The sequence below is a fragment of the Podarcis pityusensis genome, assembly GCF_964106645.2.
Source record: "Podarcis pityusensis genome assembly, chromosome: 8".
NCBI classification, from domain to species: Eukaryota; Metazoa; Chordata; class Lepidosauria; order Squamata; family Lacertidae; genus Podarcis; species Podarcis pityusensis.
This window is the reverse complement of record NC_138033.1, coordinates 33,828,436-33,844,005: the sequence shown is the minus strand read 5'-3', so window position 1 is coordinate 33,844,005 and position 15,570 is coordinate 33,828,436. Positions and strand designations below refer to the sequence as shown.

The following is a 15,570-nucleotide window of genomic DNA, read 5'->3' as shown; positions in this document are numbered from 1 at the left end:
AGTGTAGAATTCGGGCACCTTGATGGCAAGAATGGAGATTTAATTGCTGGGTGCAACCTCCTTTGGACTCCCACTGGGAGGACTCTCATCCCAATCACCACTCAGCCATCAAGCACCCAGGATGAACTTGGGCCAGCCCTGCTTCCTCAGCCTCCTTTTCCTCGCAGGGCTGTTGTGAAGATAAAAACGGAGATAACGCTCCTGTGGATTATCTTGGCAGAAGGCAGGCTAGCATTCAAATCAATAAAATATAATTAAGTGCCTGGAGAACTGCAAAGGATCCAGCCGTGTTAAGAAACAGCAACAGACAAGCTCTCCTGACACTGGAAAGGGAAGCTGGCTTTCCGCTAATGAATCGGGAGATCCATCTGTTACTGGCTGCATCTGCGTATTCCATTCATCCATTAATTATTTTGAGTTGCTTGTTAATCAGAGAGTGCCTGGTTGAGGTCCCTCAACACTGTTTCACAGGAGAGCAAGGAGGGGGAAAGGAGGAAAGGAAGGAAGGCATGAGATTCCCCCTCTCCACGTCTCTGAAACAAGGAGATACAATTACATGATTTCCGCCTGGGTTCTGGTGCTTCAGTTGGAGAGGTTGTCAGTGGGGAATAGAGGACAAGCCTTGAAAATGCAGAGCCAAGAAAGAAAGAAAAAGCTTTGCAATGCTGTGACATGAACTGCTCTGCCTTTGGGGAGAGATAATGGCATTAACAACTTCTGAACAGCAAAAAGCAGGCCTTCTATGGTGTGTGCATTCCAGCAACCCAGACTGTTCCTCTAAGTTGTCTCTGAATGAAGTTTCTGCTTGTCTGAACTCAGAGGCAAATCTGAGGAGAGCAGGCAGAAAAGAGGGGGGCAAAGAGAACCTGCTGTCTAAAACTAGGGAAGAACTTGAGGACTCTGAGAGGAAAGAAAAATCGATTTATATTGGCTAACTTGCTCATCAACAGCCCAAGCCATTTGCTGAACTGTTGGGTGCTACAGAATCTTCATGAACATTCTATTTCAGAAGAAATATGTTTGTTTTGAAAAGTTGGATAGTTGTAAAATCTTAAATTTCTAGATGGATCAGTTGTGCATGGAACTGAGTAGAAGGGGCACTACCCTAAAGTTAACCCTGAGTGATGTCCACAATCTGCTGCGAGGTATTAGTGCAGTCAGGAACAATGGATACAGTTTACTGAATCTGAAAACACTGCAGCTATTGTCCCAGTTGGACTAGTAACTTGCAGCTGGTTGTGGACACCACTCAGGATAAAGTCCAAAATTCCCATCCCCTCTAGTCATTTCCATGAGCAGCTTTTTGTCTGATCCAGTGGAACTGGGAGCTTGTACTCTGATCTTATACTCTTAAACAGGTGTGAGAGATGAGGGACGTTGGTGTTTAAACCTTATGATGAACCAAACACATAAGGGATTTGTATGCTAAACGGGGAGAGTAGAGACTTGCCTTTAATGTGTGGAGGGGGAGGAGTGCTAATGAAGTAGAATCTTACATAGATAATGCTGCACACTTCAAACATCCCATTCTAACTTCGCCACAACTTTGTTTACTAAATCTATGGGACAATCAATTGAAAAATTTCATCTCAGGAATTCTTGACATGGATCCTGGCCAGAACCTCAATTGCCCCCAAATAGAAAACCTTGCAGGACTTGGTGGGAGGGATGCAAAACTGAATTTCACACAATTAAAATAGCCAACGAATTATCCCATACTTTGCTGCTGGCAGCCTATATGCAGCTTAAATACCACATCAAATAGTGCCTTGTTTTCATCCAGTCAATGCCCAAAGAGAGCTACATTTTAGGGTGAGCCTTGGCTTGATTGACCAATCAGAATTCCCAATCTGTACCCAGTCATGTGTCTCAACTATCTCCCTTCCACCCGACATTGACACCCACAATTCACAAACATTCACAAACATTCAGATTGAGGGAAGAAGTTACTATGCTCTTGCAAAGATGTGCCATCTGACTCTAGGAAGGCAAGGCAAGACAGAAAGTTGTACCTTCACAGAGTCATTTCACACTCCCTGTGACAATATGGCTACACTAAGGGCACATTGATGTTTTCCATGGTCAACATGGAACAAGCAAAGCAAAGATGCACAATGCCAGATATGTAATAGGCATTTATCTGGGGCGCATAATGCATATGGCTGGTTGTGCCTCCCTGGCACACAGGTGTGTTTAATGCCTCAAACCCTAGTGTGCCTCTGGGGACCCCAAACAGGTGAAGCAGTGCTGAGAGGTGCAACTGGAGTCTTGATATTGAGCAGCATTGACCTGGACAGTGATGACATTCTGTTCTTTCCTTGCAGGAGGAATCTTTGAATATACAGACGGCCCAAATGCCCAGATAATGAATGCGGAGGAGCAAGCCTTCCGATTCTCAGCAAACATTATCAATAGGAATAGAACACTGCTACCCAACACAACCTTAACCTATGATATCCAGAGGATAAGCTTCCATGATAGCTTTGAAGCCACGAAGAAAGGTGAGTATGGAACAAGTCCCTCTTTCTCCATAGTTTTTGGGTCCTGTCCAGTGAAGGACTTCACGGACAAGAACATTTACAGGTTGATGTGCTTGGTTGTTGTGGCTGAACTCGGGAGTTGTTGGGCTCTTTGATATGTCCTAAGAGCTCATGACCTAACCCCATTTCTGCTGCCCTTCCTCAGTGGGCCTGGTGTGTTATGAAATCCATGAAGAACATACAGGGTTTAGCTTTCTGTGGGAGATACATGGATGCCACCCTTGGGGCAATCTTGAAGTCATGTTAGCAGAGAGTGAGGTTGGCAGTGACTGGCTCAATATCACACCCAGTGATCTTCATGGGCTGAGTGGGGATTTGAACCCTGTTCTCCCATGTCCTAGTCTAACATTCTAACAACTACACCACAGGCAGAAGAAGAGATGATGGGAACATGGTGTTGAAGAATGGAGAAAACCAAAGAGGAAGTTGAATGCAGGTCTAGAGATGGGAGGCGAGATTGACTAGATGACCCCTTGTGTCCCTTCCAACTCTACAATGCTATGATTTGGCCTGTTGACAGGAGGGAAGTGGGCAGGCCCGAGAAAACTAGAAAACTGAGCCTTTTGTGGGTAGAGGGGCTGGGCTCTGCCCTTGTAAGAGCACCAGGCACAGTTGAAGGGTTGTACAGAAAAAGAGAAACTCTGCCAATGATCGCTGTCATCATCAATTTCCAGCAAAAGTGGTCACCAAAGTGCCACATTTCTTTGCATTAGTTCTGCATTATTGCTGAATCAGATCTCCACAGGAATTGAGCCTGGTGCCAAGAAGTCCTGGTGCCACAGAAAGCCTTGCTTGCTATCCTCCGTCCAGGCGACTAAACATCCAATAACCCAAACCTAATTAAAGCTTTTTTAAAAAATAAAAACAAAATCTTATGTGATTCCATCTAGAGCTGAAGCTAATGGAATGTGACAAGTAAATAAGGATTAGGTTTTTTAAAACAAACAAACAAACAAACAAAAACCATGCACACATAGCTTCGATTGAATATGGCTTCGATTGGTAGAACGGTACTGTTTCTCTTTTTGGGGGTAACATCTTTATTGAAAGTTCAAAAAATACATAACCATACGTGCACCAAACGTGGTGAGACACAAATGAAAAAAGAGAGAGAGAGAGAGAAACAGAACCCATGCAGAAGAGAAAACAAAGGGGGGAGGGGGAAACCCCCAAAACTGTATATTTTACAAGGTTGTTATTGTACTTCACCAGATCTTAACCCATTACAGTATTTGTAAGAATGGATTCCAAATATCATTGAATTTGTCCATGGCACTGTTACTGCTGCCGCATAATACCTGCTCCACGTTTGTAAGAACATGAACTTTTAGCGTGGCAGCAGCTACACTTCGGAATTCCCTGTCTATTGATATCAAGCAGGCAAATTCACTGTTTGTACTCTTTTCGGCACCTGACAAAAACAGTTTTGTTTCAGCAAACCTACCCAGATGGTTAGAAAGTTGATACATGTTTTAATTTGTTCTAAATCTGCTGTTAACTTTTCAAAAGTCTTAAATTATTGTTAATTTTTTTGACAATAATTTTATTGCTTGATCATTTTTTGTAAATCTATTTGAATAGTTTTTTAAAAAAATAATTGAGCGGTATATAAGTATCATGAAATAATAGACAAAGTAAGAAAAAGAAAGCAATTCTTGAGCCCACAGGTTTGCTTGTATCTCCCACACATTAATTGGCTTATTTGCCAGGCTACATTACTCACATTTCAAATGGGGAAATTTAATTTCCAGTTTAGAAATCCCTGTAACATTTCCATGGTTACACTTTTTTATTTTTATTTTTTTGGTTAGCTTGTTCCTAATTTTTGTTTCACAATGTGATGTGGCTAAGAACAAGTGACCTTGGGGAATGATGGGGATTTGTAATCTTGTGTTGACACATCTATGTTAAAAAAAAAAAGTTTATACTGGAGTTTACTTTATTGTGGGTCACCACATTTTCAAACGTGTCTTTCTTGTCAACTTTGTTTCTGTTTTCCAGACTTGAGAAACTGAGACTGGAGAATAGGGGCTTTGCCAAGTCTCTCCAGTTAGACCAGGGCTGAGTCAACATTTCAGCCTGGCTTGTTTTCTTCCCCCAGTTACAAACCTCCCTGAACAAAAGTACTCACCCTAAATTCTCTCATGAGGAAAAAGAGCTTCTTCTAGCTGATCCTTTGTGTTTCAGTGCCTTAAAATTAATTTTGCACGTGGCAGCCTGAAAATTTATGGACCTAGCTGAAAATATGTGTTGCTCTTCCAGTAGAGCTCGTTGTAAATACCATAGTTTACTATGCCAGTGAGAACTGTGAATGGAGTGGGGAGACCCTTAGGATGCATCTGCTGTGTTCTTACAAGAGCAGAAGTGCATCATTCTGCTGCTCCTTTATTCAGGGGCTCCCAGCTACATGTCCTAGGAGATCCAGTGGGGCAACTGATTATCTAGTAACAACTGTGGTTTTCTAATGAGGAAGCGGGAATCTGTTGTTGTTGTTGTTGTTGTTGTTGTTGTTGTTGCTGTTACTACTACTACTTTTATTTATTTATTGCCTGCTCTTCACCCTAAGGTCCCAGGGTGGGTCACAACATTAAAACACACTATTAAAAACAAATTGAAACAACTTACAACCATAAAAATAAGGTGGGTCCTACAAGATGTACATGGTGTGTCATAAGCCAGGGTAAAAATGTGCATTCTCCAAAAGCTGTACAATGAGGCTGGCAGACACCTCTGTGCGGAGGGAGTTCCACAGCTTAGGGGCCACCACAAAGAAGGTCCTCTCCCGGGCCACCCCACCCTGAGTCTCTGAAGGTGGAGAAACTACCAACAGGGCCCCCTCTGTTGATCTCAGCACCTAAGAGGATCTGAAGGGAAGGAGGTGGTCTTTCGGATATTTGGGGCCTGAGTAATTTGGGGCAACTTGAATTGGGCCTGGAAACAAACTGGCAACCAATTTTAAAACAGAGGTTATATGAGATTTAAATGGAACACCAGTCACAAATCTGACTGTTACATTTTTAACCGACTGAAGTTTCTGCGTCGTCTTCATGCACAGCCCCATGTAGATATAGGCTCTGAGGGTGGGATCCCAAAGAGAATTTATGACTCTATGATCATGGCTCTCTGTTTGGATCTCTGCTGAAGGTAATACAAGCCCTTCTGGGACAAGAGAACAACATTGCTCAACAAGAGGCAGGTGTCTTGGTGTCTTCTATACTTTTTGCCACTGAAGTTTCCTTAGACTCTCCCTTCTTCATGTTATCTTGGGAATGACATGTAAGCATCATGTGCAGCTTTTCTGAAGATTCATGCACAGTATGTCAAATCACTGGAAAGATGAGGGGGGATTTGTATGCTCAAGGGTTGAACTGGTTGTCTGCATCAGAGAGTCTGTGTGGGGAGGTGGTTAGAGTGTCAGACTATGACCTGGGAGACCAGCCTTCAAACCTTGGCTCAGTCATGAAACTCACTGGGTGTGGCCTTGGGCCAGTCACGCACTCTCAGCTCAGCCTACCTCACAGGGTTTGGTGGGGATTAAGTGAAGAGGGGAAGAACCATGTGCAGCACTTTGAGCTCCTAGGAGAAAAAAGTAAGATATAAATGCAACAAAGGCAATGCAAATGCAAAATGCACTACCCCAATGGAGATGTTCAGGTCTTCAGTTCTGCCTTTCTTAATAGCCACTGTCAGGTGTTTGCCTGAAAGTCCAAAGGGGACTTCAAAGCATGCTTGACTGAAAGCGCATAGAAGCCTTCATGCAATCAGTAACCCTCATAAATCTCCTACATACAGGACATAGGGCTTGCATAAACCCTCCTGCTCCTCTACATGCTTTTAACCCTTGTGTTTTCAGGCAAAAGCCTGTAACGGCTCATGTAGGGTGGAAATCCCACACACTACATGGGCTGCTAAATCCATCACCAGTTGAATGACTCAGTTTTGTTTCGTCTTGTCAGTAAAATTCTCTGTCTAACAAGAGATGAAATATATTCTGTTGGCTTCCTTCCCCCACCAGCCATAAGCAAGCATCTTTTCCCTGGTGAAAGGATGATTAAACAAAATACTCTCCTAATCTGCTAAATGAAGGGCTTCGTCTGGCCTTGAGGATGAGCCCTCCATAAAAACAGGCTAAGTGGGAGGGTTGTGTATGCTGTTTCTCCAAAAATTATCCTAGAGCACACATTTCGGTGTGACTGATTAAATATGACTGGTCAGGGCTGCTTCAAACATTACAATACAATACATTACAAGTGAGATGTGTGCCTTTCTGTAGCTCACCCCATTAGCATGTGGGAGGGAGGCATGGCCTTTGACATAAGCATCATGGTCTGTGGTGGTATGAATAATAAGATCCTCAGGTGGGCTGAGTTGCTGGCTCAGTGAATTAGGGAGGCAATCTCCTGACACTGCCTTTCATACTGAAAGCCCAGATTCTTAATCTTGCAAGCTGCCTAATCGTGCAAATTGGCCTTTGACTCAGGCCAGCGTCTTTCTTGATCTCCTCTGGTTGTTTCTTCCCTTCTGCCTTGGTGTGAGTGATGGACTCAATCCCTTTCCTTTCCAGCCTGTGACCAGCTGGCACTTGGTGTTGTAGCAATATTCGGGCCTTCCCAGGGTTCCTGCACCAACGCCGTCCAGTCCATTTGCAATGCACTGGAGGTCCCCCACATCCAGCTGCGGTGGAAGCATCACCCTTTGGATAACAAAGACACTTTCTATGTCAACCTTTACCCGGACTATGCCTCTCTCAGCCATGCTATCTTGGACCTTGTACAGTACCTGAAATGGAGGTCAGCCACTGTGGTGTATGATGACAGTACAGGTAAGCAGGGTTAGTGGGAGCCCATTGGATTGGCTCTGGTGGGGACAAAGGGCCCTTGTTATGTTGCAGAAGCCTCTGAACCACACAGTGGCCTTCAAGAAACATGGGAGTCATCATACGTTGGGAGGCATTGACATGAAAATGGAAAATTGACCCAGTTATTCATTTTCAGACATTTTCTAAGTCACTTCATAGTGGCCAGAATGTTATTTTATTTCTCTCAGCTTGCTCACCACAGCTAACCAATCAGCTAGCAAATCATATAAAAACAAAGAACCACCTAATTGAACCCAGTCACAACAACCAAAGCATAAAAATAAAATTCCAAAGCAGGCATCAAAAATTTGAAGCCAAGTCAGCAAAGAAAGAAAAATCTTCCACCAAAAACTTCCTTCATAAAGCCAAGTCTTCACAATCTGCTGTTCGCTGCAGAATATAGACCAGCCTTCCCCAACCTGATGCCCTCCAGATCTGTTGAACTACAGCCCCCATTGGCTCCAGCCAGCACGGCCATGCTACAGTCCAAAGCATCTTGAGAGGACACCATGTTTGGGAAGAGGCTGATACAGAATCTCACCAAAGGATGTACAGCCTAGCCTGTGAAGTCTTGACAATCACAAATGAGTTGTTTGGCTCTTGATGGGACTATCCATTTTGTTGTTGTTTTTTGCATGTACTCTGTCATTCTCTGGTAAAAAAAAAGTCCCACACCCCACACTCTTCCTGCAGCCTGTCTCTCTTGGGAAAATGGCTTATCATACGCCATCTTTCCAAATGTGTATATGAAGACATCCTAATCGAAGCCAGGCTGCTAGTCTTTCTAGCCCCCCTTTTGTCTGGGCTGCCTGACGGTCACTTTCCAAGGTCCCAAGCAACATAGTTTTCCATTCCCAGGAGCTGAAATCTTTTAGATGGGTTATGCTTGGATTGAACTAGATACCTCAACTGGGCTGGAACCTGTGGTTACTGCAGCTTGTTTTATTAGCTGTCTAAGTATACTTTCTTGGCTCTTGTTTTTTTGGTGGCATCTAATGGCTTCAGCTTTTGCCTTGTCAATTTCCTCTTTTTATAGTTTTTATTGTTGCAATCCACCTTGGATGGGTATTATCTGGAAAGGCGGCCCAGAAACATACTAAAATAAATTAATAAATTATGTGTGCAAAGCATCTGGTGTTACCCTCAGTGAATACCTGCTCAATGAACACAATACAAATATCTCTGGGAAGAGTATAATCAGGGCACCCTTACAACTCAGAATGACTGCCTCTTAAGTTACCATATATGCTGCTCATTCACACTCACAAGGACATCCTCCCTTCCTTGTGTTAGAGACACAAGCACACAGCTCTGAATATGTATGTGTTTCAATTCAGTCTCCCCATCCAGAGTGACGTGTTGCATCAGTTGGAAAGTATTTTGTTGGTTTGTCTTGTTGTTTTTTAAGGCAGAGAGTTTCTGGCTCCTGCAATATCATAATTGCGAGCAGCAGGCCAATGCTTTTCCATAATGGAATTAATTACCCCTAAGAAGTCAATTTGTCAAAAGTTTCAATTCCACTTGACCTTGAGAAGGTGGCTGACTGTGCACAGGGAGGTTTTCCACCATGAGATGTGTGGTGCTGATGCCGAATCCAGAGGATGCTGCTATGAGCTTGAGATGTTTCAAGGTTACCTAAAGGGATTTTAAACTCCAAAGGGATAATTCAAATGGTTGAGTTGTTGAAGCCACTAGGAAGAGTATACTCTGTATGCCAGCAATGTGAAAACACCAAAAAGCAGGCTTTCATGTCAGGGGAGACTCCACAGGTGGGGTGGCATACAAGTTTGCTTACCACCTGGACCCCTTGGATACTTCTGTGTAAACACCTCACATTCCAGGGGGAAGTGGCCTCAGCTTATGACCATTTTGGGGGGGTGATGCTCTGAGCACTTGTGTATTTGTGGCACCCCCTTTTCAGCTGATTCCCACATGCCCTTTAAAACTCTACTTTGAGGAGTGGAGGTTGAACCCCATCCAATTTTCCCTACAAGTGGACTAGCCAAGGGAGCTACTGATTCAGCCACCACCACAAAGTGGTCTTACCTCTGTGGTCTTGGCAAGGGGGTGGAGTGGGCAGGAGAAGATATGGGGCCTTCTACTGACTGATCTCTAAAATACTGTTAAGGTGTGAGGGGGGACAAGGGAAAGGATCCCCTCACAAGTGGGTTTCTTGTTAAAAGTAGCACCATAATGGGGAGAAGTTCCTCTCCTTTGGAGCTTCTACAGGTCCTTCACCATCACCCAAGATGGTGCAGCCATTAGCTTTGCTTTCTGGAGATGGGTCGCTGCCTGGGCTTGAAACCTGTCTTCAGCTGTGTCTGGTGTTTTGTGGTTGTCCATGCTCTCTCCAAGGCCTCATCCGGCTGCAAGAGCTGATCATGGCCCCGTCAAGATACAACATCCGCTTGAAAATCCGCCAGCTGCCCCTTGACACAGATGACACGCGCCCCTTGCTCAAGGAAATGAAGCGGGGCCGGGAGTTCCGGATCATCTTTGATTGCACCCACACCATGGCTGTCCACATCCTCAAGCAGGTGGGTCCATCGGGTGGGTGGGGGTGCTTCTGGGCAGGTGCTCCCAGGCGGTGATCTAAGAGCTCCATCTGCAATTAAAAACCATGAAGCATCTTGCACTGTGCATTGCAATTGCGACACTATTCAGTGGTCTGCTAAGACCCTCAGAAAATGTCAAGTGTTTTTTGTTGAGTGGGGGCAGAGTTTGGGATCTGCTGCCTTAGAGAATGCCAGTATTATGTGGTGTCCAGAGCCTGAGTGGGTGGGGCTAGGACAAGCCAGTTCACTACATGGGCCAATACAAAGGAGGAGGGCGGTATAAAAGAACAGGGGTGAACATGAGTGAGAAACAGTAAAAAAAAAAAAAAAAAAAAACCCACAACAGCCCTAAGAAGAGCCCTGCTGGATCAGACCATCTGGATCAGTATCCTGTTCTCAAAGTGGCCAACCAGATTACTTTCTTTCAAGCCTTAGTACCCCACTTTTCTACCAGAATGGCTCCCAAAGTGGCTTACATACAATTAAGGGATGCAGGTGGCGCTGTGGTCTAAACCACTGAGCCTCTTGGACTTGCCGATCAGAAGGTCAACAGTTCAAATCCCCGCAACAGGGTGAGCTCCCGTTGCTCTGTCCCAGCTCCTGCCAACATAGCAGTTTGAAAGCATGCTAGTGCAAGTAGATAAATAGGTACCTCTGTGGCGGGAAGGTAAACGGCATTTCCATGGGCACTGGTTTCCATTATGGTGTTCCGTTGCACTAGAAGCAGTTTAGTCATGCGTGGCCACATGACTCGGAAAGCTGTCTGCGGACGAACACTGGCTCCCTTGGCCTGAAAAGCGAGATAAGCCCCGCAACCCTTTGACTGGACTTTAACCATCCAGGGGTCCTTTACCTTTACCTTTAACTTTACATACAATGAAAATGAGATGGTCTCTCTTTTTTGCACCAGAGCTTTCCCTGAGAAAACTCTCTCTTTAAAGCTCAATCAGAGAAATGGCAACCTGCAGAAAACCCGAATTGCTGTTTGCTCCAATTCAGCTTTAAAGAGCGCTTGGACACACAGCTTTAAAATGTGGACCTGTGCCTGGAAAGAGAGAGGCAAAAGGTAAGTGTGGATAAGGCCTCAGTCATGGGAGGCAGGGAGCTGGGTTCAAAACAACCAGCCAAATCTTTGGATGCAAGGCTAAGCTAAGATATACTTTAATTCAAACATCTGAATTCTGTCTGGAGGGTGGGCAAAGACCCCGGGGAGGGAAATTGTTTGCTTGCTGTTACTCTATTAAAACTATTAATGTACAGGGCAGAATTTTTCAGGGTCTTGCCACGCAAAAGAGAGCATAATGCTTGAGGTCGGCTGTCTCCCAAATGGCCTGGTTGGGCCTTTGGTGACCTCCCTTCTTCTGCAGCTCTGTGCTGCTGCTCCAAAATTACTGTGAGATTTGGGCCCGGGAGGGATCATTCTGCAAATGGGTGAGCAGAACTGACATCTCCTGCCTCCTCTGATATTCATGTGCCGTCTGTGCTGGGCACTCTTCCTTTATTAGGCAGTTCTATTATCGTTCATTGTGCCCGTCTGCTCCATTCATGACGGGAGGAATCTGAGGGGTGGGGAGAGGGAGCAGGGGGAGGCGCAGCACAGCCTGGGAAAATCCTGTGTGGTCCTTCCAGGACACAGGCAGTTGGGGAATGTGCAGAGCTTGCCTGTGGCTCCACACAAATTGGAAGATACTGCAAAGTGGCACTTTAATGTGTTTGCATTGATATATCCTGCAGCGCCTGTTAGTTTACGTCTTTTCAAGGCAGTGGCTCCTTCTGCCTCTTCTTTGCAGAACAGGTTGATAGTGCATGGATTATTATTATTTTTCACTCATAGGATAGCTAGGGTGCTCTTGAGCATGTGCAGACGGCTTGGGGAAATCCTCAAATGTAGCATTCATTTGGAACTATGAGCTATTTTGCAGGAGGGAGGGAGCTATTTCTTCAGTTTGACATTTTATTAATTTATTGCATTTATATCCCACCTTTTTTCTCCAGGGAGCTCGAGACCAGGGTTCAAATTCCCACTTCGCCCTGAAGCTCCTTGGGTGACCTTGGGCCAGTCACTGACTCTCAGCCTCACCTACCTCACAGGGTTGTTGTGTGGATTAGATGAGCAGGGGGAGAACCATATAGGATACCTTGAGCTTCTTGGAGAAAAAGGTGGGATATAAATGCAATAAAAAATAATAGTAATAGTAATAATAGCCACCAATTCAGCCAAGGTGACATTTGGAATCCCCACCACCAGAGTTTTGGTCTTTCTGTTCCTATCCTAGCTCACCTTATTGATATACTGAGGAGTAACATCAGAGGCATCAAACCCCATCTCTTACTTCTGAGTCCCAATTCAGTGATGTGCACAGATGTTACAGGACTGCACCTTCATAAAGGCTCTCTGGAGCTGGCCGTGAGTGGCCTCTTTAAAGAGAGATGCATGCTGAACAAGGCTAACCGTGCATGACCAGCTCACCCCATGCCCAGATTAGCCTCAGTGTAGTCAGCTGACACTTCAGCGCATGTTAGAGTCATATGGCTGGTCCCTTCCCTCTGCATCACTGATTCAGAAATCAGACCTCTTGGGTCTTGCCCCCACCAGCAATGACATCCTGGTCAGATAAAGGATGGAAAGGAAAACAGAGGTATAGCAGACTCTCTGCTGTGATTTGTGGTTTCCCTCCCTCCCTCCCTCCCTCCCAGTGTCCCCAGTTTCCTACTTCTCTGCAAACTGCTCCATTGTCCCTCCAAGCAAAATTCTGCCCTAGTAATTTCAGCAGAAGCAGCACAAAAACCAGGAGGCCCTCTGGCTAGAGAGTGGCGGGATGGGAGGGGGAGGGTGCTGTCAGTCAGGCTGGAAATCATAGCATCCTCGAACACCTGCTTTCAGTGACAGCAGTTCAGAGGTATGGCAAAAAGAGAGAGGACTGTGTGCGGTTGTGGAGGGACCCTTCGTCAGGCTAACACCCTGGCTCCTGCCTTTCCACTTAGCAGAAGCAATCTGGGAACTTGGCTTACAATAAACCTGCATCAGGAGAGGGTGGGGGTTGACTGAATCAATGCCTGGAGTGCCAGCATCAATGCTGCTGCTGCCTCTTGGGCCTCTCTGCATCATTTTCAGCCTCTCAGCTGGAACTCTCAGCCCAGCAAGGCTAAGCAAGAGTGTTTCCGCTCTTCTAACAATCTTCATGCCTCCCTTTATCCCCCTCCACCAATTCTTGCCATCTCCAGACTTTCCCCCTTCAGTCCGTCTCCTCCTCTGCTCATCTCAACTGTCAGGTTCCTGCCAACAGCCTTGTCCTTTAGCACTCATAGAATCATAAAATTGTAGAGCTGAAAAGGATATCCAGGGTCATCTAGTCCAACTCTTTGCAATGCAGGAATCACAACTAAAGCATCCCTGGCAGATGGCCATCCAACCCCTGCTTAAAAACATCCTTTGACCACCTTCCAAGGGAGCCCACTCCACTCTAAAACAGCTCTTACCACCAGAAAGGTCTTTCTCATGCTTAGTTGGAGACTTCCTTCTTATAAGTTGAATCCATTGGCTCAGCTCTTGCCCTCTGAAGCAGCAGAAAGCAAGCTTCCTCCATCTTTCATGTGACAGCCCTTTAGATATTTGAAGATGGCTATCCTATCACCTCTTAGTCTCCTCTTCTCCAAGCTAAACATACCAAACTCCCTCAACCATTCATCATAAGGCTTGGTTTCCAGAACCTTGACCATCTTGGCCACCATCTGCACATGTCCCAGCTTGTCAATATCCCTCTAAAATGTTGGTGCCCAGAACTGAGCATAGTATTCCAGGTGTAGTCTGACCAAGATAGAATAGAGTGGTACTATTAGTTCCCTTGACTGAGACACTATACCTCTGTTGATGCAGCCAGGAATGGCATTAGCTTCTTTTGCTGCTGCATCACACTGTTGACTCATCACAACTGATTCCTGTTAAGCTAGATCCTTTTCACACATACTACTGGCAATCTAGATGCCCCACATCTTATATTTGTGCAGCTGGTTCTTCCTGCATAAATGTAGAGCCCTGCATTTGTCCCTGTTGACATTCATTTTACTGGTTTGGGCAAAAGTCCTGCAATCTGTTAAGGTCATCTTGAATTCCGATTCTGTCTTCTGTGGCATTAGCTATCCCGCCCAGTCTGGTGCCATCTGCAATTCTGATGAGCATCCCCTCAATTCCTTCATCCAAGTCATTTAGAAAGACGTTAAGCAACAATGGGCCCAGGACAGACAGAACCCTGTGGCACCCCACTTGTCACTTTTTTCCCAGGATGACGGGGAACCATTAATGTGTACTCTTTGGGTTCGGTCAGTCAACCAGCTGCAAATCCACCTAACAGTTACCTCATCCAGCCCACATTTTACCAGCTTCTCATAAAATAAGTTTATAAAATTATGCATGGCCTGGAGAAAGTGTATAGAGAAAAGTTTTCCTCCCTCTCTCATAACACTAGAACTCATGGACATTCCAACGAAGCTGAATGTTGGAAGATTCGGGACAGATAAAAGAAAGGACTTATTCACACAGCACTGAGTTAAACTATGGAACTCACTCCCACAGGAGGCCGTGATGGCTGCCAACTTGGGTTGCTTTAAAAGAGGATTTGGTAAATTCATAGAGGAAAAGGCTATCAGTGACTACTAGCCATGATAGACACTATGCACTGCCTTCATGGTGGAAGGCAGCAATGCATCTGAATACCAGTTGCTGGAAACCACAGGAAAGACCTGAGTACTTTTGTGCTCAGGTCTGATTTGCAGGTTTATCAGAGGTATTTGGTTGGCCACTGTGAGAAGAGGATACTGGACTAAATGGGCCTTTGGCCTGATCCAGTAGGCTATTGTCATGTTACATTCTTATGGGAACTCCTCCCAAGCAACCCTCAGCCACCCTCTTCTATCCTGGCCCCCTTCCTGCACACGCCTCCCCCTGCCCCTAGTTATGACCAGATCCAGGGTGTGCTGATCCAGGAAAATTCTGTTGCAGCTTCTTTCAGAATAAAACTGCATGATTTCACAAGCAGTCACTGAGGTTTCTTTAAAATGAGTCTGTCAGCAGCACCATTGTCAGATGGTGGGTTGTCCATCCTCTGCTGCACAAATCATCAGCAGTGCCATAGATGTGCTGCATCTGGGGGCTTTTCTGCAGCAACCTTTTCTTGCTAGCCACTGCAGTGATGGATCTTGATTCCAATCCACCCATTAAGCTCCATCCCTCTCCTCCTTGGAAGCGCTGAATCTTTTTGTGGGCGCCAGCAGCAATGTTCCTTCCCAGGCTATATCGGCAGCATTTTCTGCAACCTGCCAGGCACTTTCAATTTGTACTAATTGATTTGATGTCATTGACAAATACAGGAGAACAGCTTTTGTTCCCATCCCCGGTCACCCTCTCCAGCTCCCAACCACACACTTACCTCTGCAATTTAATTTGACCATTGAAATATTTCTAATTAGAGTTTCCAAGCACTGAATACAATCCTCCTTCTGATGACTGAGGGGTCCACTCCTGGTTGTTTATTACTTAATCAGCTGTGTGTGAGAGGGTGCATGTTAAAGGCCCACACAAAACAGAGGGAATCAAAGCTAATTCAGATCTAACAAGTTG

The 15,570-nt window shown here is 45.3% G+C and overlaps 1 protein-coding gene across 1 annotated transcript in view; it reads left to right on the top strand.

The window, feature by feature from the left end:
• GRIK3 (glutamate ionotropic receptor kainate type subunit 3) overlaps window positions 1-15,570 on the top strand; it is a 191,243-nt gene that overhangs the window by 112,779 nt on the left and 62,894 nt on the right. The window contains exons 2-4 of the mRNA XM_081016986.1: window positions 2,325-2,501; window positions 7,105-7,362; window positions 9,754-9,935. Of these exons, the coding sequence (XP_080873112.1) occupies window positions 2,325-2,501; window positions 7,105-7,362; window positions 9,754-9,935 (617 nt within the window). The remainder of the gene's footprint in view (window positions 1-2,324; window positions 2,502-7,104; window positions 7,363-9,753; window positions 9,936-15,570) is intronic.